Source organism: Pezoporus wallicus, unplaced genomic scaffold, assembly GCF_028554395.1.
Source record: "Pezoporus wallicus isolate ANWC-B61680 ecotype Strahan unplaced genomic scaffold, APGP_CSIRO_Pwel_v1 scaffold_7107, whole genome shotgun sequence".
Classification (NCBI taxonomy): domain Eukaryota; kingdom Metazoa; phylum Chordata; class Aves; order Psittaciformes; family Psittacidae; genus Pezoporus; species Pezoporus wallicus.
This window is the reverse complement of record NW_026642114.1, coordinates 7782267-7808770: the sequence shown is the minus strand read 5'-3', so window position 1 is coordinate 7808770 and position 26504 is coordinate 7782267. Positions and strand designations below refer to the sequence as shown.

General features: G+C 42.8%; 1 protein-coding gene across 3 annotated transcripts in view; it reads right to left on the bottom strand.

Annotated features, from left to right (window-relative positions):
• Positions 1-26504, bottom strand: part of DIS3L2 (DIS3 like 3'-5' exoribonuclease 2) — a 198863-nt gene that overhangs the window by 105370 nt on the left and 66989 nt on the right. For all 3 annotated transcript variants that reach the window (XM_057427351.1, XM_057427350.1, XM_057427353.1), the window contains 3 exons: positions 17849-17955; positions 16401-16648; positions 9603-9776 (listed from right to left, as the gene is read on the bottom strand). In XM_057427351.1, the coding sequence (XP_057283334.1) occupies positions 9603-9776; positions 16401-16648; positions 17849-17955 (529 nt within the window). The remainder of the gene's footprint in view (positions 1-9602; positions 9777-16400; positions 16649-17848; positions 17956-26504) is intronic.

Sequence of the window (26504 nt, the reverse complement as noted above, 5' to 3'; positions counted from 1 at the left end):
TTCTCAGAGCTAGAAACAGTTTCTTTAATTTGGGATCAGGCATCCTAGAGCAGTCAACTCACTCCAGTGAATGTTACTAACATGTTTTCACACAACAGCCCAACTGTTAGGGCAACCACAAAAATCAATCTCGTTCTTCAATCACAAGTAAACCCAGCTCTACCACAGTGTCTATGCAGGTTTATTATAAAGTGCCAGTAAGCACGGGACCAATTTCACTGATGTTCATGACTCAAATAGGGATGAAGTACTCTTTCTGTGAGAGAAATTTCAGAGAACAATCAGTGCCTGAACATTTTTGAGACTTCAACATCCCACCCCTAGAGACATCTGTTACATGTAGTGTCTACCACATTTGTCACACTTGACGCTGGCAGGTTTTAGTTAAAAACCCAGACTGGCTGCTTCCAAAACAGATTCTTAAAAGGAATATACTTTTAAAATACGCCTGCAATAGAAGTACCCTGACAAATCTCTTAAGGGCACTCCAAATGCCCTGTAACATGCTAACAGAGATACTTGACACACCAGAAATCTCCTTTTTCATGGTGCCTGAACTTCAAAATGAACCAAAATTATAAAATACCTTGAAGCGAAAACTGCCCCTTCCAAACACTGATTGTTTTAAGCTCCACAAAAATCCAGTGTGCGTTGAAAACCCAACTTTCTACATCAAGCCAGTACTGTTCTCTTTAATTTCTCTGTGTTTATGTTTTAGCTAATGTCCTGTTCTGGTTCAGAAAACAGACCTTGGTCCAAGAGAACATCTTACAATGACTCCTGATGTATTACACATCTACAACAAAAAAACATTTACATTTTCACCACGGACTGCTCACTGGGTTGCCGAACCAGAATCAATTATTCCCTCTATATGTTTATGACCTCTGAGTAAGAATAAGGGGGGGGAGAGAGCACTGCAGTCTTGTAACATACCTAAATGGCTTGAAAAGCTAACATATATAAAAACAAGATCAAACTCCCTGAGAGACCAAGTACCAGCAGTATTTCCTACAAGTCATGCTGGAATTGTGCCACAAACATAACAAGGTCTCTGCACCACCATCCCACACTAAAAGGTGGAGTGTAATTGAAAATGTGCTTGCATTGTATAAACTACTTCAATCATAGATGCACAAAGCTAGAAATGGAAGAGACATTAGGTCATCCAATCTGCATAGGTCAAAGCCAGACTACTCATGAAAATACATTCACAAGGACTTTCTCCAGTATAGTATTAAGCATCTTTAGTGATGGAGTTTCCAGTACTTACTTTAGTCTAAGTTACAGTCTATTTAGGTTGGACAGGAAGGTTTCCTCCTTTTACCTTATTTGTCCTCATAACGCCCCCTTCTATCCTCCCACAACCTTAGATGATTCTCATTTTTTTTTGTTTTGGTCCACATATTTTAACTATCACCTACTACCTTTCACAAACTTCTAGTTTCAGTGTTGGCAGATTCATATTGAACAGTTAATCCTTCCTTGTAAATCAATCCCTCACCTCTCAGAATTATTTGTATTAGTTTTTTCCAGACCACCCCACTTCTAATCCAATACCTCCAGTACAACCCTGCCTCATACACCTGCATGTGTGCCATCTATATTATGGCGGGGTTTTTTTGTTTTTAGAGAGTGAGGATCTGAGAATAACCTGGGAACAAAGATCCAATCATCAAAAACCATCAGGGCAGATGGACAGGGTCAGAGCATGCTTCAGACCATTTCATCAGACTGAAGCCACAAGGAAAATGTTGCTCCTTGCAACAACCAGCCTGACCTAGTGATCAGTGATCAGCCCTGAAATTCCTCAGTGGGGATATACTGCATTACCTACAGTACTGGATTTGTGTGGCAAGGTTTGGGGGGGTGAGGACAGGACAACACACTACAGGGGTAGTGCTGAGAAATTGCCAGTTGGCTCCAAGACAGACCCACTGCTAGCCAAGGTCGAGCCAGTGACAGTGGTAGCACCTCTGGGATAAAATCTTTAAGAAGGGTGGGATATTCCTGTGCAGGAGCAATTGCAGCTAGAGGGAAGAGTGACAATATATAAAAGAAACAGCCCTGCAGACACTAAGGTCAGTGCAGGACAGCAGGAGGTGCTCCAAGCACTAGGGCAGAGATTCCCCTGCAGCTCATAGTGCAGACCACAGTGAGGTGGGCTGCCCCATGGAGGACACCACAGTGGAGCAGGGGGATGCCCAAAGGAGGCTGTGACCCTGTGGGAATCCCATGCTGGAGCAAGCTCCCGACATGACCTGTGGCCCCACTGAGCCCACACTGAAGCAGGTTTGCTGCAGGACTTGTGACCTCATAGGGGACCCACACTGGAGCAGTCTGTTCCTGAAGGACACATGCTGGAGCAGTTTGTAAAGAACTGCAGCCTGTGGGAAGGACTCACTGGAGAAGCCTGTGAAGAACTGTCTGCCATGGGAGAGACCCCACTCTGAGCAGGGGAAGAGTGTGATGAGTACAACCCTGAGGAGGAAGGAGCAGCAGAGACAACATGTGGTGAACTGACTGCAACCATCATTCCTGTCCCCATGTGCCGCTGGAGGGTAGGAGGTAGAGAAAATCAGGGGTAAAGTTGAGCCTGGGAAGAAGGAAGGGATGGGTAGAAGGTGTATTTAAGATTTGCATTTAAGACTTTATTTCTCATTATCCTACTCTGATTTGATTGGTAATAAACTAATTTGCCCAAGTTGAGTCTGTTTTGCCTACGAGAGTAATTGCTGAGTGATCTCTCCCTGGCCTTATCCTGACCCATGGGCCTTTTGTTATATTTTCTATCCCCTGCCCAGCTGAGGATGAGAGTGATAAGAGTGTCTTTGGTGGGCACTGGTGACTAGCCAGGGTCAGCCCATTGCACCTACTAAAGAAGCTCTAGGTTTCTTCATCTACAGTATCAGAGACAGATATCTGGGTTGATACCATGACTTGGATCCTTCATCTCCCATCTACCACCATGCCTCTCTAGCAAGAAAGGAGCACCAGCAAAGTGCTGTGATATTAAGGCAAGAGGCAGTATTCGGCACACCTGAACTGGGCCCGCTTAACATACATAAACATGAGATGATCAGGCACTTCCTTCTGCTCATCAAAAGCCCACCTTGTGATCTAGTAGGATCCAGTAAGAAATGGACTTGTTCTCAAACTGATTTAAGATTTTATCTTCATCTCCCTCTGTTATTTTTCTCCTAAAACAGGCAGCCAGACAGGAAAAAGACTGTATGTAAAACAAACTAGTCACAAAAGTTATTACTGTTTTCCACAACTAAAGAGATTCTTAACTAAGCAAGCCTACAAGATCTGAACGCAATAATCCTGTCCAACTACACACTAGCAATTCCACTTGAAGCTGCACTTCCAATGACCACACGTACCTTCCTGTAAGGAAAAACATCAGTGAAGTTGCCAGCGTGTCTATGTACACCAGCCACTGGTAACAACAGCATCTGAGAGCAAAGACCATGCATCATTTTGTACAAATGTCACCACAACTGCTGTAGCTATAGTGTAGTAGAAAATGTTATGAAAACAGAGAGGAGGACCCAAAGAAGCCAACCAGAAGCAAGGAGCTGAAACACATCACTTTGACAGCAGCACCATATTTATTCAGAATTTTACTTACTCAGCTAATGGGTGAGGATGGAGCTAACGCAAAATTCTCCTCACCAAGAAGAGTACCATTCCCCAGACTGTCTGGACAGCAGAAGGACCCAGAGCAGATACAGCCACCATCAGCATCTTCTGGAACCAATTCTGTTAGAGAGGGACTTGATCTGATATCCTTAAACACCACTGAGTAATCCTTTGTAGGCCTTGTATCTCCCTCCAGAGAACATTTAATTAGTCACAGAACAGCTCAGTGAGAGAGCAGAGATCATAATCTGGCTCTGTTTGTGTCTCCGCTCCATGCCAAGACAACAGTCAGGTCTGTAGCAATGTTGCTTATACATTTGCTAAATAAGTCATTTCTCAGTTTCCATCAGAAACCAGAGCATTTCACATCTCCTATTATAGCTGAGTAAGTCTTGCTCTACTGAACACCAGCTTTTTGTAGTGGAAAATCTCCAGGAAACAAGCTATTTAATGATGTTTTATCTGACTTGCACTCATTTCTAACTGAAGTTGTCCACCTGCCTTGAAAAGACATCTGTTTCAGAGGCTAACTGCTTTCCTCCAACACCCCTTGCACAGCTCAAAGTTGCCATTTTTACCATCACCTCTAATTTTATCAGCCAATAATGCCCTTAGGCATCTACAGCAAAGAGCATGCTGTCAAATCTTTACTCAAGAAAGTTACAGCTGAATAGTGGGCAGAACTGCAGTGCAGGTACTGTCCTGCTGCCAGTGCTTTCCACTCACAGACAGTGCTACAGAGCTTACCTCCACAGCGGACACAAAGACACAGCACCTCCACTCTTTCTCCATTATCAACCAAAGGAAGGATGCTACATTTTTGAATGGGCAGCCAAAATTACAATTTAGCCTTCAACAACTTGGATAGCTTTAGGTCAGCTGCAATTGAGGTCACACGCTGAAATACCAAGATGCAATTAGAGCTTTTTGCCCGCAAGAACAAAGTGCATTAACTCTGCCCTGCAATGGAAGCAAGTGAGCATTAATTGTCTCCTGCCAACGCAGTGAATCCTCACTGTCTGCCGATCTGATGACCTCCAGGCCCTTTAGCCTCATGGGATCATTGAACAGTTATGCTGCCATTCAGAGGGCCTTCAGCAGAGAAATGGGCTGATGGGAATCCCATGAAGCTCAAAGGGAAAAGCAAAGTCCTGCATATGGAGAGGAATTCCCCATGCACCAGTACAGCCTGGAGACCAGCTAGCTGGAAAGCAGCTGGACAAGTTGAACATGAACCAACAACATGCCATTGTAGCAAAGGTGGTCAACAGCCTCCTGGGCTGCATTAGGAAGAGTGTTGCCAGCAGGTCAAGAAATGCGGTACTTCAATCATTCCCCTTTACTTGGCACTGGTGAGACCACAGCTGGAGTCCTGCATCCCGTTCTGGGCTGCCTAGTAGCAGGAAGACATCAACATACTGGTGCAAGGCTGCTGAAGGGCCTCAATTATGATAAGGAATTGGAGCATCCAACCTACAGGAGAGGCAGAGAGAGCTGTGGCAGAGCAGTTTCAAGAACAGAAGGCTCATGCAGACAGATCTTACCAATGTGAAAATATACCTGATGACAGGGAGTAAAGAAGACAGAGCCAGACTCTTCTCAGTTGTATCCATCAACAGGAGAATCCATTTAAAGGTAAAAACCACCCATGTTTCTATTGTAAGGGTAACTGAACCCCAGCAGGCATTCCTAAGAAGGGTTGTGGAATCCCCCGTCTTTGGAGCTATCCAAACCCCAAATGGACACAGACCTCAGCAGCCTGCTCTAGTTGACCCTGCTTTGAGCAAGGGGATCCAGAGGAGCCTTGCAACCCGAACTATTTGGTGATTCTCAGGAGTTCAGGGCTGCTAAGCTGAAGTCAGTCAGTTTCTGCTCCTCAGACCACATCCATCTTGTAGACATTTCGGAGTTTCTTGCTGCAGCACCCTTTCTCTGCTCAGTATTTTTAGCTCATTGTTTTGTATTTTGCCAGCTGAGGAACTGCAGTTTGTAATTTTACCTTCAGCTTCATATTTCTTCTTAAAAGTGAATACAATGTCCTGTTTATAATAATAAAATAACTAGTTGGCAGGATGACATCAAATGGAAAAAGAGAAAGCAACTGGAAAATTTAGAGCAAGCAATTTTGAGTGCCAAGTTTCACATTTGTAATAGTCCAGCGGAGGTCAACAGGCTCACTTATTATTAGTAAAAATGGTAAAGAAATAGATATCCTCAAGTTCTTCCATGTTAGACTGTATAAACCATCCCTGCTTGAACAGGTTCTAGTGCTTTCCAAAAGAGTGATGTTATACATTTTCCACAGTAACACCAACAATGGGAGACAAGCAAAAGGCAGAACTGCTTTGCAAAGAACATCCTTTTTTCTCTCTCCAATATTTAGGTTTTTGTTTCCCACTATAATCGGACTTTCCTGGCTTTAGTTTCTTGTCCCAGTTAAGCAGTAAAGGAAACAAAAAGATATGAATGAAATTAGAAACATTTGCAATGAGTCTTAGAAATAGCTTTTGGGTTTCTTAGATTCCTGGCTACACCTCTTCGATTCCTGGCTACACCTCTTCAAATTGCCTCCTCTTCCAGCCCATGTCTCCTGCACCTACCTCCAAAATTTACATTTCCTTCTTTGCCCTGATCCCTCTTCTGCTCAAGGGCTATATTTTGTCCCACACCATTGAAATAATAAGTGCAAAGCAAACAAGGAAATGAAAATTACATATTGAAATACTGGAAAAGACCAGAAAACAGTTGAAACTTTGCACCCATCAAAATTTGTCTCTATGACACTAATGCTGCAGTGTTTCTCTAAAAGCAGAAACCAAACACTTTTTAAACTTCTAATGAAAAAATACCAATTCCAGTCAACCTGAATAATAAAATGAGAACTCTGGTCCTATCTGTATTATCACATTTAAAGTCTCAGGAAGGGAAGTTTCCTTAACCACACTATTCTGATACCTTATGAAATTTCATACACTCTATAAAATACAACTGCAGTATGCAATGCCAACACCTAATACTTGCCTAGTGCTTTTCATTAAAAGTTTCTGGTGCTCTTTACAAACAAATAAGCTGGGAGTACCCACGAAAATACTTGCCTAATTTTACAAACAGATAAACCCAGGGAGCTAAAAAGCAGGTGTCCATGGCAAAACTGTGCTCAGTGGCAGTGCAGAGACTAGTATCAGCTAAAAGATTTCAAAGCTATCCACGAGGTTTGGATCTTTTCTGCCCTAAGTAATATTAAAATATTATGTAAACCTTTTCTTGTGAGCCATTACTGGAGAAATGAGAAAAAAAAAGATGTCTTGAAAGCAATTCGCAGAGGCTCCATAGGTGAGATCACAGTTGCTATCCAAACAGACTATGCATGGCAAGAACAGGCTTCCTGCAAAACTGAAAGACTCTCAGGAAGATCAAGGAACATTATTTACAAGATGGCATGGACAAAGTATCTTTCCCTCCTCTTGCCCAGCCTCAGCAGCTTGGTGAAAGATTGTCTCACTTTCATCTAAAACCACATTCAACAAACGCCTCCAGTGTAGAACCTCTGCCTCCATGCTATATACACAAACAGACCTGACCACACTCGGGACACTAGTTAGCAGAACACAGAGGAGGACAGGGTCATTTACCATGATGAAAGGAAACAAGGAAAAGTTATCTCAGAGGAAATGCCCCAAAACCCAAGACTTTGCTTAGGTCTTGGCTCCAAATCTCAAAAGCTAATGTGTGACACTATAAAATTTAGAGCACTGTGCTAACAGAACTAGAGAGGATTTACTAGAGATGAAAATATTGTAAGCCAGACTCTTAGTATGTGTTTGACAGGTGGGCAATGTGTAAACTGAATTAGGATGAGCTGTTTAGAAGTGCTAACATAGCAATTTCAGGAGAAAAGGTGAGTTTTTATTTCACTGTAATTTACCTTAGTGTACTCTGAGACTACAGGGCTCTCTGGGGAGCCTGAGGGATCAACATGCACAAAGTACAGCAAAGACAGGCACTCACAGAGGCAGGTGCCACTGAACACAGCACAAGTTCCCCTGGAAAAACAAGACACAAGTCCCATGTGCAACCAGACCAGATACTCAGGTTCAGATGTCTTCCTTCAGATGCCAGGCTGGGCCAGTGTGTACCAGGTATTTGTACAACACTGCAGACCACAACATACTTATTGCCAACTATATGAAAACTATTACTTAATATCAAAATAAAGCTGAGCTACCCTGGGACATGTGACTCTCAAAGTCTGATGGGTAAGACCAGGAGAGATGGCAGCCAGGCCTCCAACTGCAGGACTCCACTCATCTATGAGTCACACTATCTGTATTAATAAAAGTCATCTTTTTCTGGGTAGACAAACCTCTCACTGTTAGGAAACAGAAAAGAAGACTCATCTGTATTTTACTTTCCATAACTAGAAGTCTCATGCTATCTCCATATGTGTTTAGACCACAAACTAGTTAGCCATGTGGCAGTTGACATTAAAAGGATTAGTATATTAAGCCCAAATAATTGTCTTAAAAACTGACTGTTAAATGTTTATATTTGAGAGGATCAAAATGAAATCTACTTTGTAGTGTGCACAGTGGTCAGGAAGGGGCAGAGAAGGATTTAAATAGCTTAACTGAAAAAGTGTTATCACCTTGATAAGTCCCAGTGTAATAATTCAGCAATAAAACAAGAAATGCACTTGGAATTTGTTTCCAAAACTGATTGTCTGACTGGAGACAGGTCAAGCTCTTTATCTGCTTGAAAGAACTTGTGTCAGAAGAAACAGAGAATGCTACTGAAATGTAGTCAAGACTATAAAAATAAGCACTTTCCAGTGATTTCTGAACTGCAGCATTCAGGATCTTTAGAATTTTTAATTTTTTTTTTAAGCTAGTTGAAGCCTACAGTTTGGATCTGGCATCTGAATGTTACCACTAGTCAATCAGGATTGTGAGCCTCCCAGAATTATTCCATTGTAAGGGAACGAAATCCAGTGAAGCTGAAGCAGTAAGGAAGTTGCAGGCTACAGTGCAGGATTAGGTGCTTGTACCAGTGCAGTGTCTTGAAGAGTCAGGCTCATAGGCCTGTTTCAACACAGCAATATCCAGGAAAGCAACGAATCTTCCAACTGAGACAGGATGCTCTAGCACAAGCAAAGGTGGAAGTTGAACACAACATTATCATATTAATAATTTATTGTTTTGCTTTCTTGCACCTTCCTTTATTGTAAAGTGAGGTTGTAAACAAATTATTTTAATTTTGTCTTTATATCTTTTCTGGTAAAGACATATCAGAAACATGACTTTCTGAAGTGTAGCAAGTCCACTAGTTTTGAGTAGTCCGGCAACGACAGAGTGTCCATCACCCAACAGACTATGGAGTTCCCAAAAGCTGGCAGGAGCACCGCTAAGTTGCAGGGATGGCTAATGTGAGGAGGGGGACAGCACAGATTTGCCAGGGAGGGACTGCATTTGCCAGCTGCTAACCTGATTAAGAGCTGTCATAAACTCCACACAACACCAGTCCTTCAGAACAGGAAAACATTGAGACTAGACAGGAAAACACAGGACAGTCTCTACCTGTGCTTAAGTTTCAAAGTAACAATGCCCAAGATCATTTGATCTGCCAGGCATTCAGAAAATCTCTGCTATAAAACTACCACTAAAATCGTAATACATTCCAGACAAAAACATAAAGCTTTCAGATTAGGTGCCAAACACCAAATTTTCGGTTTTCAATAGCTCTTTTGAGAAAAAGCCTCTTTGCCTTACAAAATACTTCTCCAAATAACGAGTTTGCAGACACTTTCAAAAGCTGTTCCTTTCCATGCAGGCACAGGTAACATGTAATATGGTGCACATAATGAAGTCAGTGCCCCTTCAAAGTGTGATGAATGCAAAACAAAATAGCACAACTCTGTACCAACCCAAGAAAGAGTGTCAGACCACACTTCTTGTTGTTACCTTAAATCTCTTCTTTTGGCTAGCTCTCCTGGTGAGATAACCCAGGGCAGGTTCTGAGGAAGACACTCCAGGGCTTCAGAGGGAAAGTCAGAGAAATCCACACCATACTCCATCAGGATCCCTTCCGTTTCTGGCTCAATCTCCCCGGCCTGACCAAGACTTTTGGCCAATTGCCTGCAGAGAGAAAAATAGGGATGTTTTCTTAAGTGTATAATTACTACTGTCAAGTTACTGCTGTCTCCTGAGAAAGGCTGCTGAGTCCTCAAACATACTCTTTCACCCATTCACTTCTCCCTCAGTTTTGGCAGAGGACTCGGCAGGAATTCAGACTATACCATGACTTACATCTGCTGGAGATGCACAACGCTAGACAGACAGTACTCTGGGCTGTTTCATGCATCTCATTTTAACTAGATATTTCATATTATTATGTTTTTGCAGAGGTAAGAAAGTATCAAATTTTAGAAAAAAATACATCCAACAAGGATAAATAAGCATAGCCCAACCCACTGGCAGCTCTTGCTTTACACATGGCTGGTTCCCTCGAGATCCTCCTTCCTTTCCTCACCACTGAAAAAGGTGACTCACTCCTACTACCCAAAATGGAGAACAGATTCCCAGCAGATCCCAGACAGCTCTGCAGAAGACAGCTCCCAGGGAGATCAGCACACTGTTCTCCATCTCAAAGGATGCACTTTGGATCCCTGCCTGGGCAAAATAATGCCCTATGAAGACAGAGGTGCAAAGAACCTTACTGCCTTCCTTACAGAAGTAGCACACACAGACATGCCCACAGATCATCTTTCCAACTCTTTCCATGCTCTTTCCAGGACCTGAATATTCCCAGTAGTTTGTCCCTCCTCTCCTAGCTACGTAGAAGCCTCTGAACCAGGAGCTAACTGGAGAGGAGCCCACAATCTAGAAGCAAGTCACAGACACAGGAAACTGTCCCTCACATGCTAATAGTCTTTGATGAAGTATTCTGCACATGTGTGGATGAGGTTGCTGCTCTATTATGCTTAGAGAAAGTTTCCAGCTGCTGCAGTACAAACCCCAGTATGCATCTGGCTGTGAGCTCTCGTGTTAAACAAGCATTTGGCTCTGGACACAGCGTGCAGACTGGGACTCCAAAGGAATGGGACATTTGTTCCCTCCCCAGCTGGTTACAAATACCACTTGAGAACCTATGTCCATGATGGCTCCCCTTGTCCCCCTTCTCAGCCCCACATTGCTCTGCAGTACGCAGAGATAAATGATTTTTTAATTTTTAATATACTGCCATTAGAGTGAATAGCACATTACAGCCAATAGAGATAATGCTCATGACCCAAGAAAATTACAACTGAAATTAAGGCAAATCCATCAAAATATGACACAAAAGAGAGGGGTAATAACACAGTGCAAAACCAGCCACTCTAATAAGTGTTTTTCCACTGCATAAAATACACAATCATTATATTGATCTTTCTGCTTTAATTCCAATGAGTGAGAACAGGCACTAATTACTTTCCTAAACTGGGGCCAAAACAGTGCACTTGTCATTTGGACATGGAAGATACTCTCGGGGCTTCAAATGCGCCATAAACCCATAGAACAAATCCCATCCAAGCAGCACAAGCAAGCCCATCTTTATGGGAGCAAAGCTTGCTCTCTTCACAAAGGGAAGGGCTGTGTAATAAACCTGTCACATTGTGTAATATGCTGGAAAGGATTGCGCGCTTCGTGGTGTGGTAAATTGTAAAGTTCACATTGCCTAGCTTTAAAATAAAAATGAAAACAAGGATAAAAGATATTTCTCTCCATTGTTTCAACTTTACGTACAAACTGCATGGCAGAAATACGTGCATGTTTGGCACCAAGGCTGAGTTCTCTGTTACTGCAGCTGGGTCCCTGTCTGATTCTTATTTTAATGTAAATAAATGAAGCACCAGTTTTATCTCCTTCTCTCTCAGCAGCAACAATAAACCAAAGAAATCACCACTTAATTTCCAATGTCTAGTGCAGAGCTTGGAGACTGAGCAAGGATAAGTCCACAAGTCTGCAGACCCACCAGCATCACTGAGGATGGATTAAAAAAAATACAAGAGGAAAAGAGAGAACAAGTTGCCCTGCCAAAAAGAAATGGTAAGGGCTTGAAGGTGCTCCTTCTGTTGGAAGGGCAGAGCTGGGAAGTGCACCAGGAGGGCAGCTGGATGTCTGCACGACAAGTCATGGAAAGCACCTCTGAATGCCAGTGCTTTCCAGCTCAGTCTTGAAACCCATGTCCTCTTGATCCGTTTACCGAAATTAGATTACAAATCAAAAGGGGTTTACCCAGAGGTTTGATATAGGACTAATATTTTTTAAATAGTAATTAACATTTGATTTACAGTGTTCCAGGGAACATTTCCCAAGTGCCTTGAAATAAAAACTGTACAACTGACTCTAATTGGGGCCATGCAGGCATGATGACTTGCATCAGAGCAAAATCTGACAGGACAGCATGTGATCAAAGGTAACGCATATAGGATCACCAATGGCCCTGAAGTAACAGCCAGGCTGTAAAATCACTCATGGGGCTCTGCGGCCACCAAGGGTAGCAAGAATAGTTTAAGAGGCTTATGAACAACAACAGGCACAGGGCCCAGCAGCAGTCGGACGTTCACTCCCAGGGAGTTACAGTGTCTGACACCACAGGCTTGCGTGTGGATCTGTTTTTTTAAATGTTAAAAGGCAAAAAAATTACAAAGGTTACAGACGTAAACACTTCTTTTCTGTGGCAGTGATGGGGAAGCATTACCTTGAATACCCTTGAACTGATGTCAGACATGGTAGTAGCAGGCACCAACAGGAATGTGTGATGGTTGGAGCATTGGGCAGCACAGGGTAGTTCTCCAGTAAGTCTTAGATGCAAGCAAAATGAACTGCCCCAAGCTGCCAACCCACTGGAGCTTGCCCTCCCATACATGTACGCCTGGGGCAGAGCCACACTCATGCTGCCACCTCCCCTTCACGATGACACTGATCCATCTATTCAGCCACTCATTTCTACAAATATTTGAGCTCTCTCCATTTCCCCAACCCAGATGAAACTGGCCAACCTGTTCAAAGGTTACATGATAAGAACTCTCCAAAAAGACAAAAGCGTAATTACATAAGCCTTGTTTCCTCTGGAAAGCTGGGCAGGCTCCCAGATGGGAGTGAATAACTTCCACAGGGACTTAACAACCTTATTCAGTCTCTGCTGGAGCAGACTTGTCCACAGTCATCCTACATGGAAGGTTTCTTCCAGCATCAGGACATCCTACACATCAATACACCACCACTGCTAGAGGAAGCCTGTGCAAGAGCAGGTGGGGGGGAGCAAGCAAGGCCACATGGCTGCTCTCAGGGCCAAGGGCCCCCAGGCACAGGCTTAATAGAGCCCAAAGGTCCCAGTGGAGACAGCTACAGGGCTGAACATCACAGAGAGCTGTGTCACGGGAACCCCCGGCACCCAAGAGCACAGTCCAGCCCAACTCCACACCACAGAGCTGCCTTCCTTCAGCTACATGCCATTGGAGCACAGGAGCAGCATGGTGCTCCTCATGCAGATGGGGCCATCCCACACTTCAAGACTGGTTAGATTGAGGGAACATGCTTCACTGAGAGACAGCCTGCAAAAACATGTTTTTCAACATAGTGCACTGCTCAGGGATCAGACCTTTTCTCGAGCATTACACTGAGCTCCTAAGGTACACCTGGTCATTCCCCCTCATCCCAAACACATTTGTGAATTAAAAAAAAGCCCAGAATAAAATTCCAGAGATTAAAGGAATTCAAGACACTTTGATGGTTTTGGAAAGAGGATCAAGTACAGAAACATCCTGTAACATTTAATTTTATTGCAAATGCTGTGACAAATCTTGTCACCTCGATAGACCGACATCTAAGGCCCTGAGTTAGAACAGCCACAAGCCCCATGCAAAACAGATGGAGTCACTGCTTCGACATTTAACTATAACTTTTTTTTTTTTAATTGTCTCATCCATCATCATGCATGGAGCCAAAGAGATTCCATCTTTACCATATCCAAAAGCACAGAGATATCTGGACTGATGCTCCAAACAGCCCTGGACTCCATCACTAAATGAGGTCCCCAGACAATAACTGTACATGGCAGTACTCATACAATTTATCTGGAAAAGGGGAATATTTTGAAGCTATTTATCTGCTGCCTAAAGCAGGTACAGTTAATTGCCATTTCACTGCCACAGTAACTTCACTTCACATGCAGTAGAGAATACAGCGGCACACACTCAGGGCATTGCCAGCGGGACATGCAGCCATTAGTTCCTACCTGCTTCTCCCCAGCACGGTTGGGGTAACAGGGAGGCCTTCAGAGGGGACAGTGTCTCACTGCTGACCACCAGGTGGCAATCACTACACAGAAACGCACCCCCCTCCCCAAAAGGACCTCCAGGGACTGTCAGGTTGTCCCTGTGCAGATGACCACCCTGGGTGGCCAGTGTCCCTGCCAAACCATGGCATCCCACTGCTCCACCCACACCAGTCGCTGGAAGACAGACTATGTGATCAGACTAAATGTGTTTGGAAACCTGGCACTGAACTTCCCAATGGAAAAGGAAATACAAGGAAGGTGCATAACATGCCTGTGGGAATTCAGTTGCAGGATGGAGAGTACCTAGAAACATACAAGGCATTCAGGGGAAATGACTGGATGTAAATGGAAGGATGTTCCCTTGTCGGAGTTCCAACAGACTTAAACAATGAACAGTGATGACCTACAGGTTCTTTAGTCCAGGCACCTTCAAAACCATGGTGGTGCTGTCAAAGGGGTATCATGAAGTCTACAGACAGAACTAGGGGTGCACACGGAAGTTCAAAAAAAATCAAGCATGCAATAAGGTGCACATCACCTGCTCATCTCTCCTTCAGGTGGGCCATAGCTAGCAACACAGCTTAGAAACAAGCTTAGAAACCAGCCCAAAAGCAAACAGGAATTTTGGGGACCTTCAAGAGGTTCCCTTGTCTTTCAGTGTTTAAACAGGCATGTAGTTATAAAAACAAAATGGGTCACCAAGGCTTTACGCTTCCTATCTCCACAAGGCACTTATGGAAGTGCAACAAACTACCAGAGGAAACAGTTATGTATGAAGACAATCGTGGCCATTTTCTTTCCTGACAACACCCTTTACTTCTTGGAAACTACCAAAACACCCAGACCAGAATATACAATGTTGTCAGAAGCACAGATTAAAGACACACATGTTAGCCAATGAAAAAAGACATTATCCCATCCTCTTAATTTCTCCCATTTCTGCTGAAAAGGGGGGTTGTTTATGACAAGAAGACAAACAGTACAATCGCCCTCCAGTCTTTTCTCCACTGGATTCAAAGAAGACAAAGAAAATCTCTGCCAGTAAGAAACTTAGTCACAGTGAAGTTCACAGCAGAGCCAGCCCCTAGTTAAGTGGGGCTCAAAGGGAGTCCACTTCAGTTCATGCACTAGAGTTTAGCTAGGAAATAACTGAGTGACTTAATGGTTCATGTGGCTTTCAAAGAGTACACATGAAACTTGCTATTACTAGGAACACAAACCAGTCAGAACTGGTAACAAACTTAAAGACAGGGAAACAGGGACTTCAGTATAGTTTGCTTTTAGTTCTACAGCTGATGATCTGTGCTAACACACTCTGAGAAAACAAACAAACAAAATTTTATGTAAGTTTTAAGCTTTACCAAGAGTTTGAGTAAAGCTTAAAGACTCCAAAAACCATGGAGCTGATGCTGTAGATCAGCTGTACTACCTTATCGGAACAACTTTGCAAGGGGAAGAGAAAAGTTGGGATTTATACCCAACTGCCATTACTGCACAAGCTCCAGATTACATCCAGATCCCCATCACTTGTAGAATTTGAGCACAGTATTGCCATAGGTCAGAGTTACCTACTCTGGATCACCAACTATTCAGGACTACTCAGGTTTTCCCAAGATAACTGAACAGATTTATCAATATCCACAGTTTCTTATAGAGACCCACTTAATAGGAAATGGTGTGGCTATTCCAGGTGGGAGCTTGGCACACTGCCACTGTTCCCAAGAAAACACTGAAAATGCTGAAAACTGCAGGGTCTTCCTCATGGAGAGGCAAAATGAACTTACAATCTAAACCCAGCCCAGCACAGGTCATTTCTGTAGCCCTGGCTTAAAATCTCCTCCTTCCTGACAATGCCTTCAACTTGAACTCTGGACAGCAACAGCTTTACAGTGCCTCCTGAAATGCACAGAGTGCAACACCTTCCTTGAAGCAATGAAAATTTAAAACCACAAAAATCTGTGACTTCCTTCTACTTCTTATCAGTAAAAGCTTAAAAAGCAAAGAGTATCACAGCTACTGATATTTCTCCTCATGAAGAAGTAAAAAGCCTACACACTGTGTAATACTCTTACAGAAGGGGAGGCAACACTGAAAGGCTGTCAGCACCCCATGGTGCTTGTGCGGGTCAGGCTAAGTACCTGTGTCTGTTCCCTCTAGACTACAAGCTTCTCTGAGCAAAGCCCATATGCTCATTAATGCTGTGATGTGCCAGCACACTGAAACAAGTACCAAAAGAAACTAACATTATGTAGCCATGAGGTTAACTAGTGATGAGCTATCCTTAACCTCATCACAGTTTATCCACTAAATACCAGAGAAATACAAGACAAGCACCTTGTTAAGAGATTCCTGTCTCTATTGCATGTATTAAATTAAGTGAAGCCAAGCACTCTGACTAGGAATCTGAGTCATCTTGACTTCCAATAGCAGCCACATACCCTGTTGCAAAGTTGCTGTCTTCTTTCCAGTCCACTATGCGACAGATGAAGAGTATATTTGAATAGTCCTCAGGCCTGGTCACGAAGTCTGGAGGGCAATCAGCCAAGGACACATAGATCCTGGGCACTCTGTGGTCCACAGGTGAGAACATGGCACACCTCTTGAAGAGTTCACTATTCTTGTCTGCCAGAAGCTTGATGAAACCTGTAGCTGCTCGGGAATGCTTCTTTTCCAAAATATAGACTACCTGGAAGAGGCAAAGGTTTCTACAGTTAATACCTTCAGAGAAACTTATTTTCTTTAACAGAATAGAGATATGCAGAGGGTCAGCAGAATATCTGGAAAAATCACAACGCCTGTATCATGCTTTCCCTCTGTGTGCATATGTGTGTATGTGCATTTTTTAACTGAGTACCTATTTACAGTGTATTTTCCTTGCCATCTTGCTCATGGCTATAGAATAGCTAAGTGCCTTCCAAGTGCTAGCTCTCTACAGCAATTTTCTTGATTACAGAACAAAACCAGACAAGAAGCAGATGCTTCCAAATGCAGGGAATTAGCCACAAAATACAAGCAGCTCCTGTAAAATCTTTCATTTGAATCCTCAGCCTGTGATTTTGACATTCTGCACAGAACAGGCCAGTCCAAAATCGGTGCCACTGGCAGATCCAATGCTAACCACAGGAAAGGATGTGCTGTGGGGAATTTGGCAGTTCCCTCCTTCTCTCTGTTCTTTCTGAAGTTAGGGGTTATTTTACCTTTATACAACATGGCTTTGAAAAGAATAATAAACTACAATATCACTAAATAATTGTTCCAGAGAGGTGTTCATCCAGGCTATATTTTTTGTAGACCATAATAAATCACTGGATAGCAGAAATATTATAGCCGATTTTATAAGCTTATACAGAAGAGTCCTTCCAGAAGATTTCAAAAGCTGCATCTCTATGTGATTCTGAGCATTGGATTTGCCATACTGGACAAGACCAGAGGGTAGCCCAGCCCACAACAGGGACCAGAATCTAAACGCTGCAAGGGAAAGCACAAGTCACGGAAGAGACCTGACCCAGGTGACCCAGTAGACCATTTCTGGTCTCTTAACATTCAGAGATTGACTTAAATCTTGAACCAACAGCACTAGCAGCCTTTCCAAAGTCTGTAAGAATTAATTCTGACAACTTTGGATATCTTGACACTCATATTAGCCTCCAGTCTTTTTCCTGAATCTTGCTATGTAACTCTGCATAACAAAGAAAGGGAATTTAAACTAATATAATTGGTAAAAATAACATGACTTTTGATTTTTATCAGATCAGACAATTACTCTCTTTGAAATGGAGAATGAGATTCAAAGATCAACAGATGGAGACTACAGGGAGGTCAGAGCAGATCTCCTTCAGCCTTTGGGAGCCCACATGTACTCGCTTGTCAGTCTCCATGGAGTTACCTTGGCTGTCCTTTGAAGACACTTATCTGGGAAGAGCCTGGGATCATTCACCTTGGGTCCATCATCTTGCTTTGTTCTGTGCAGAGCACTGATCCCAACAGCCTTTGCTGCACCAAACAAACACAACAGTTACTGTAGCACATTTCCATGACAAATTCATATTGCTGTAAACTACAATACAAGCTGCATCTAGTACTTATGTGAAAGAAAAAAGATCCCTCAAGTGTCAGAATAGCCAAGCATGAAGCAATTATTTCTCCAGGCTACCAAAAAGAGCAGAGATATGTTCACCTACCATGCAGATCTGCTGAAAAACAACAAAAATCAAAATAAATCCCAACTTTAAAGTAGAACTATACCAGCCATAATAAACAAAATGGTGGGAAACATATTGTTTATTAAATACTAACAGCTACATGAATTTCCTGTCATTTCTTAAAGTCATTAACATTATATAAGTAGTCCTTTAAGTACATATGATCACTTAATATTTAATTTCCTTTAAAAAAACATTATGTACAGTTAGAAAATGTATGTTTATCTGTGAAACAGAAACCATATCTACTAAGCTGACCCTCTTTGGCTGTAGACCAAGATTATGGAAAAGTCCTATGAAAGTAATCGCTACATATGACAAACAGCTCCTTCCCCTCTGAAATCTCTTGACCAGACACTGATAATATTTAAATCAACTGTCAACTAATTTCTAGTTTGCAATATTAAAGTATTCAGGTATCTGAGTTTGGAAGCACAGAATCACAGAATGGTTTGGGTTGGAAGGGACCTTAAGGATCATCCAGTTCCAATCTCCCTTGCCATGGGCAGAGACACCTTCCATTAGACCAGGTTGCTCAAAGCCTTGTCCGACCCGGCCTTGAACACTGCCAGGGATGGAGCAGCCACAGCTTCTCTGGGCAACATGTGCCAGTGCCTCACCACTCTCAGAGAGAACTTCTTCCTAAAGTCTAACGGGTTAGAACTTAAACAGGGGAAGTTTAGATTGGATAAAAGGAAGAAGTTCTTTACTGTAAGGGTGGTGAGGCACTGGAATGGGTTGCCCAAGGAAGTTGTGAATGCTCCATCCCTGGCGGTGCTCAAGGCCAGGTTGGACAGAGCCTTAGGTGACATGGTTTAGTGTGAGGTGTCCCTGCCCATGGCAGGGGGTTGGAACTAGATGATCTTAAGGTCCTTTCCAACCCTAACTATTCTATGATTCTATGATTCTCCTTTGTCCTCCCCCTAAGTACCCTTGTAAAAAGCCTCTCTCCAGCTTTCATGTTGGCCCCTTTAGGTACTGGAAGGCTGTTATAAGTCTCCCTGGAGCCTTCTTCAGGCTGAACATCTGCAATAGATGGCTGGCACACTGAATGCATATAGTGTTTACAAATATCCAAGGCAATCTTTATTACGGAGAAGGCTGGGACCGGTCCCTTCTTAAGCTGCACCTCTGCTGAGAGCCTGTGTTTACTGCTCTGACAACATTTTTCTGATGGAAACATCCATGTGCTCTTGTCTGGAAGGCTTTTAAAAGATGGCTGCCTTTTTCCACTTGTACAGCACCACATCCATCTCAAACACATGTGCTAAAATCAGGCCTTGAGTATTCAAAAGGAATTTTGCTTCCTTAAAGAAAGACTGTGGCACCAAGTGCAAGTTTCAAAGGAAGAAGCTGTCACTGTTTTCCTTGGAAGACATGAGATAAAGCAATCTCTCTCTGAAGGCTGTGCTGCAGCAGGCCAACAGCACTCATGAATGTGAGAAAGCCTCAAGGGGAAGAGTGGTGTCTCACAGACCCTGGCCCCCACATGACACCCATCTGTCCTGCAGAGACCCTTGATGGAGGCTGCTGGTGACATGATGGATGGAGGGGGCTGGGCTGCGGGAGGGGCAGCTGCAGCTGCTGGCAGCATCAAGCATGCTTGGGTGCTGAGGCAGGGTGCTTGGGGGAAGCCAGGGTTGTGGGTTTGGGGGGGGGGGGTGTGGTGCTGTGAAGGGGCAGCAGCTTGCCCTGAGGGAAACGGCTGTGCACCACCATCACCAGGGCGCGTTCACAGATGGTCCTGCCACTGTGGATGGCCTTGGGTGCCTTCAGGCAAAGTTACCCCAGCAGCCAATGACAGCTATCGCTCTAATGACAAATGCTGGTTCTCATATGGCACTAATTATCCCCAGCTTTGCCTTCTGATAGAAAGATCTTCAGAATTTGCTTCTCCCCATAGATTATATTTTTCAGAAGAATCTAAGTGACTTTGGTTTTATCTTTACTGACTTGTTAGTAGGAATGCTGAGAGGAGAAAGGACAGACATTCAGGGGTTTAATCTACTTCCCTAAAAAAAGCAGCAGTAGTAGCAGCAGCAAGCCATTTCTTTTTTTTACTTCTCTTACTGATACGAACACAGATATGACGTAAACAGGGTTACTAAGGGATAAAATAACCAGTTTTATGGCAATAAAATGGGGAAAAAAGTTGCTCTGATAACTTGGGTATCCCCACTATTAAAACTTCATAATTATCTCATTTCTTTACCTCCTCTAAGGTCTTTTCTGGCTAAAGGTCATATCAGGCAAGCAAAGAATAAAAGCAAGAAGCCATTCTGTTTTCCTACAAATTTTAAAGCCATCGTTTAATAGTCATAGGTTTACAGTGTGCCAGCCATAAAGACAGCTAGGATAAAGAAGATGACAATCTAGTTCAAAGAAACACTGGCAGGGCAGAGGACAAGGGGACGTTGGTAGCCTTTAAAATGCCATGTCTTTAAGCACAACTACCTCAAGCCCAGGGCTTTACTGGAGTGAACCTTCCTCACTGCACGGCACACACTGGATAGAAATCAGATCTAAACGTGTCTGGGGAAAAAAAACAAGAGCTGCATTTGCTGCTTTCTCAACACAGCAGAACAACAGTAGTGACTCAAGGTCCAGCAGGTGAGAATGAGAAAAGCACCAGGAGCCCTGCGAGGAACATGCTTGTTAGCACTGCTTTCTTTCCACTTATCCTTCCAATTCCCATTTCTCCAAAAAGTCATTTGCATTTCTACACTGAAGCAGCTTTTCCTGTCAAAAAAGGAGCCAGCATTGATGTCCTCAGGAGGTATGGCATTCATTCATGTGAAAGCACAGAAGCACAGGAGGGAGCTGTCACAGGGAGCACAATAAATGGGTGACCAGGATTTCCTTTGCCTGGGATGAAGAACATGCAGGGCTGGAGCATTTTCCCCCATCCTGCTGAAGCTGAGCCCCATGTGAACCCAATACAGGTACCAGAAAATATCTAAATTCTCACTGTGGGATATGGTAGAACGTGCTTTTTTTCCTTCACAGCCAACACAAACCAGGAGCTTTTGGCTAGCTGGAGAGCATCTTCTTCAGGGGTTTCTCCAATTCCAGCATTGCTGGAATTCTGTTCTATTAGAGAGTCCAACTTACAGACCCTGGGATCTACAACTATACCATCAATAGAAAGAAAAAAAAGAAGTAAATCCTAGCCATCTGCTTATTCTTACCTGTCTTTCTTAATCAACATCAGTACCTAAAAGGTCACTTACAAATGTGGAACTCTCCTGAAACAAGGGACAGGGAAGAAGAAACACAAAGAACTCTACTCCTGGGGCCAAGAGATATGGACTTCTCTATAGCTTGTAGCTGCTCCTGTTGAAGTCTAAATTTTTTCAGTACTGGGGTTATATCTAATGCTTGGAGGTGTACAATAGCAGAGCACCGGCAATGAGGGATCCCTGTGAGAAATCCTCCTGCTCAGAAAGGGCAACTACCTAGATCCAATGTCCACCTGGCTCAATTGTCACCTTACTGCACAGAAACCTCAGTCTCAACAGCAATAATATGCCACAAGAGTCTGCTACCCAAGTCCCCCAAATGCACTTGTGGCAGTCCCTCTCCTCCATGGCACATTCCCCTTCTCTCCAAAGAAGTTGGATCTTGGTGTGTGGACAGAAAGAGGAGGTATCAGGGTCCCACCGGCGACTGGTTGTCTAGAAGATCCCAGCTGGGAGGAAAACATCTCCCACAGCAGAGCCACGGAGGCAATCCTAAAGGAGAGTTAACTTGAGAGAGGAGCAGGATTTTGAGCAGGGGAGGTAGGAAGAAACTCCCTGTATTATGCCAAACAAAAAATGAATTATTCTGACCCCTTTACTGCAGTCGTTATCCAATGACCATTCAATATTTCCACCCTGGGCAAAGACATGTTTTCTGAGAAAGATTTACTATGTTAGCTTGGGCAGTACTTCATCAGCTTATCTTACAGTGAAAACACACTTCAGCAACTAGGATCCAGTGAAACTGCATTAAAATCTCCGTGTTTTCCTTTCAGCAATTATCTGACAAACCAAAACTGTAAGTCTTACTTTAAAAAAGGAAAAAAAAAAAAAAATTAGGCACTAGATACAAAAAGCAGTTCAAATTAGTTACGTTATTAGCAACAAAGTAGATCCAGGACACTTGGAATCTGCCTCCCTCTGTAACAGATCAATTTAGGCAGGTTCAACACACACTTAGATTTGCCCAATGGGCATTCCTAAGTTGAACTTTTTTTTTTAAAGCCCCCCAAATTTCTTTTTACAATTAAATTATCATGACATTAAAAGGTGGCCAAAGTGGACCACAAGTCATCATACTAGAGTTCTGATTACTTGTGACAGATCCAAAATTATTTTCACTACGTTTGCATTGGTCACTGTGGAAATTTGCAATCCTGTCCAAAAGGAATACAATTAAAGATGCAATATCCACTAGCAAATGAAAATATATCGCAGTTTCAGATCTCAGAAACAACTCACTGGAAAAAAATCTCCCTCCCTGGATGGAAAAACCCAAGGTTTTTTAAAAAATATGTTCAATGTTTCCTATTTCAGCTAGGAAAAAGAAAAACTACTCAAGAAGTTAGCCGGCATATCTAAGAATCCCATCAGAAGACATTATTGATATTAAGCTTTTAAAACAGAAAATATGGCTCTTAAGCTTAGTGCTCAGATACCAACACACCTGTAAACCCTTCAATAGCAAACTCTCCTACTTACTACTGAAGTAAGCAACACTTACGTTTTCTGATATCTACTTCAATAAACAGTTTTCAGCATATTATGTTTTAGCACCAAACACACATGGAAAGTGGTGTAAAACAAACCAATTTGTTATATACATCTCAAGGATTGTGCCACATTCAAAAAGGATGTGTTTTTGGAAGTTCTGTTTATATTAATACAAGAAACATACGGACATGAAAACTCCCTTCAACCAAAAAGTGATATATTCAGATGCATAGACAGATTTGCCCTGGGTTATTCCACTATCCTACTACAGCCTTCATTTTTAGGGATAACGAGAAGGAAACATGTTGCTGTTTAGAAGACAGTACAAGGGCTCTTCATATTCAGCTACTGATGATTATTGGCACAGAATAGATTTTTCCTCCAGAACAAAAACTGCTGGTAGGAACCAGTAGCTCACATCATACTTGGTCTTCCCTTTACCAAGCAAAGCAAAACTAACTTTCTGAGGATCAAAGCAAAGGGATCTGGTTTCTTAGAAACACCTGTCCTTACATGAATGATCTCAGTTCCTACAAACTTATTTCAGTGCCTACAGAGGTAGAAGCTTCTGATCTTAACAGATTTCTCTGCCCTGGAGTCAGAAGTACAGAGGTCCAAGTGACTCTCTGAAGTCTCACCTAGCAGAGTAAAGAGCCTCTCCTCCTTAGACAAGAGGGAAGAGAGTAGGGAAAAAGTGCCATTTCACTTGGTACCAGGCACTATGCAAAACTGAAATTTATTTTAAATGGGCTACAAGAAGGCTTGCTCAGCAAAATATCATTCAAGAAACAGTACTTTGTGAGTATTAATATCTTCACACACAGAGCTTTCCACGTGCGATGGAGGGAAGACAAGTAGTTCACTGTGATGAGACTGTTTAGCCAACAGTTTTGGAATTTAACGCATGCAAGCAGCCTGTCCAAACTCAGCCTGACAGCTCCCGTGTACAATGCAAGAGGACTCAGCAAGTAAGAAGCAAAGCTGCTCCAAACCATACAGCAATGAGACAACCTGAGTTATCTCATTGCAGAGCTGTGTGTCTACTGAACTGGACTAGCTTCATTAGAGATGTTTATTTTGAATACTCATTTAAGCAGACTCACCATGCCACAGCTGCTCATGTCTGAGCACCTGAACTCACACACCTGTGTGCCCAACAACACACTGAGGATGAGGACAAGGAGACTCTGATAATAAGCAAGAAGATTTTTGAAGATGCACAGATGGGAGGAGTCCCACCCAGAGAGGGAGAGGAAAAGCATAATAATGGATGCATACAGCACAGAGACAAGCATGTGCAACAACAAACAACAATGTGAAGAGGTGAGTATACCTGGCTTCCTTACTCATGTAACGTAGCCAAGCATCTAAATTATTTACTTACATTTAGCCATCTCCACGACTAAGGGTATGGCAGAATGACGAGACTGGAGTGTCACTTTTCCTTTAGAACCCTCCAAGACTGTTCCACAGCAAAGATTCAACACCATCTGGGGAAGCTGCTATCTAGTCCAACAGATCAAACTGTAGCTCAGTAGCCACATAACATTACTACAAACAGAGCACAGGTACTCAGGACTCCTGACACTCTCGTGTACTTGAGAAGCTGCCAATCAGCAGGGGGGGGTGGAAGCTTTATTGCGATAGAATTAAACTTCCAAAAAATCAGGTAATGTTGCAGTCTATATAAATACAGTTTTATTGTATTAATGGCAAGTAAAATTAAATGTTACCAAATTTTTTCCATTATTTTGCCTATTTAATGTTCTTCCTTCCTGTCCATGCATCTGTTACTAAAGTGTGTATGTGTTCAATTTTACTATTGCATGGAAAATATGTAGGCTGAATGAATCCTGGTCTGATTCATCCTGGAAACTTTGCTGCTAACAATGACCGTACTCTAATATGTTTGTCTTCACACCCACCATTCATTCTCAGCATCATGCCCTCTCACTTGACCTAAACTTGTAACTCAAAGGAGAAACACAGGTGAATTCAGGAACAGATGGTAATATGCTGAACTTAATCTAGTTCCTGTTGCCTAATGGCACAAGTTGTTTGGGTTTTTTTTTGCTTTACTCAAGAAGTCATTTGGGAGTAAAGATAACTTACTAGGGAAGAACAGCATAAGCAGCTTTCCCAGTGTTAACTTCCACTGCAGACTTCTGCTGTGGAACAACAGAATAACTGGAACTTATTCAGCTTGTAGCATTTAATCAATGCAACTGTAAAGCCCAATTTGTTCAATACCAGTAGAATATTTTTCTCAAGTTGTTGTACTGTTTACTCTTCAAGAAATCTATGCTCTCATTTAAGAAGAGTTATAGCAACAACCAAAAGAACTAGATTCAGAGACCCACAAACATGAACTTAGGATAAACTAATACAGAGCTATCTCAAGCAGCTGAGACAGCTCCAGTTTCTCTGCTGCTTTTCCAGGCTTCAGCAGAGTGAAACTGATCTGATTTTTGACAGTTCCACCTCAAGGATTTCTATTAAAAGCTGTGTAACTGAGAAGATTTCCTGGTGAGCTTTTACTCTGCTGTGGCCTAGAAATGTTAACAGCTATGCAGTGAAGTCGATCCATCTCCAGAAGGCTTCAGGCTAGAAAAAAAGCATGAAGACTCCTTAAAAGCACTCAGAGTAAATGAGAGCCTCTGAAGAGGAGGCAGAAGAACATTTATTCCTTCCAGCAGCCAGTGACGTTGGTGGGATCCAAATTTGTCAGAGATTTCATGGCAGCTAAACTGAAAGAAGGGGAAGCCTGAGCAGAGCAGAGGGACAGCACATGGTCCAAATTCTTGTCACCATCATCCTTTCCCTACCAGCCTTGGCCAAGGAATAGTAGTAATATCTCTCTGAATTGCACACGCCAATGTGAGACACTGCTAGGTGCAGAAGGACTCCAAGTGCCAGAGGAAGACAGGCAGATGACTTGTCAAGCTTAAAAGGAGAGCGAGAAGACACATAAGCACAAGAAGGGTCATGAAAGTACATGAGAAGGTGCAGAAGTGCAAAACAGAGACTAAACTCTAGATTATAATTCTTATACTCTGCTAGAAGGATCCAAAAACCTTTCTAAGTACTACTGCAGAGCATCATCTTGAGAAAAGAATGGCTTAATGCATTATCACACAACTGCAGTGAAGTTATCAAATGCCACCACTTCTGTTGAGGCAAGCAATCCCAGTATAGTCAACAAAAGACTTCAGTCAGTAGCAGTGTTGACACCAAGCAATTCTAGATTGTAATTTCTTACGTGATCAGGACTACTAGACTGACACTATCATTTGACTTGAAGAGACTGACCAGCATCCACCTGGCCAATGCTGAACAGACAGGGAGACAGGAGCAAGTTCTACAGCAGCTCCAACCTAAATTCTGTTGACTCTACCTGTTAAACATCAGCTATTCAATTCGATTTCCCAGCACACAACTGGCTGAGTTAGCTGTCAGTTTACTCTGCCGGTAAACGAGCTATTTCTAGCCAAATATCATTAAGTCAAGGCAGCGAGCAAGCCTCGGACATCCACATATTCAAACTCTGATTTGCAGAACTGTAGGTGTAAGTGGAAATCCTGAACAAACACAACTATCTGACTGCTGC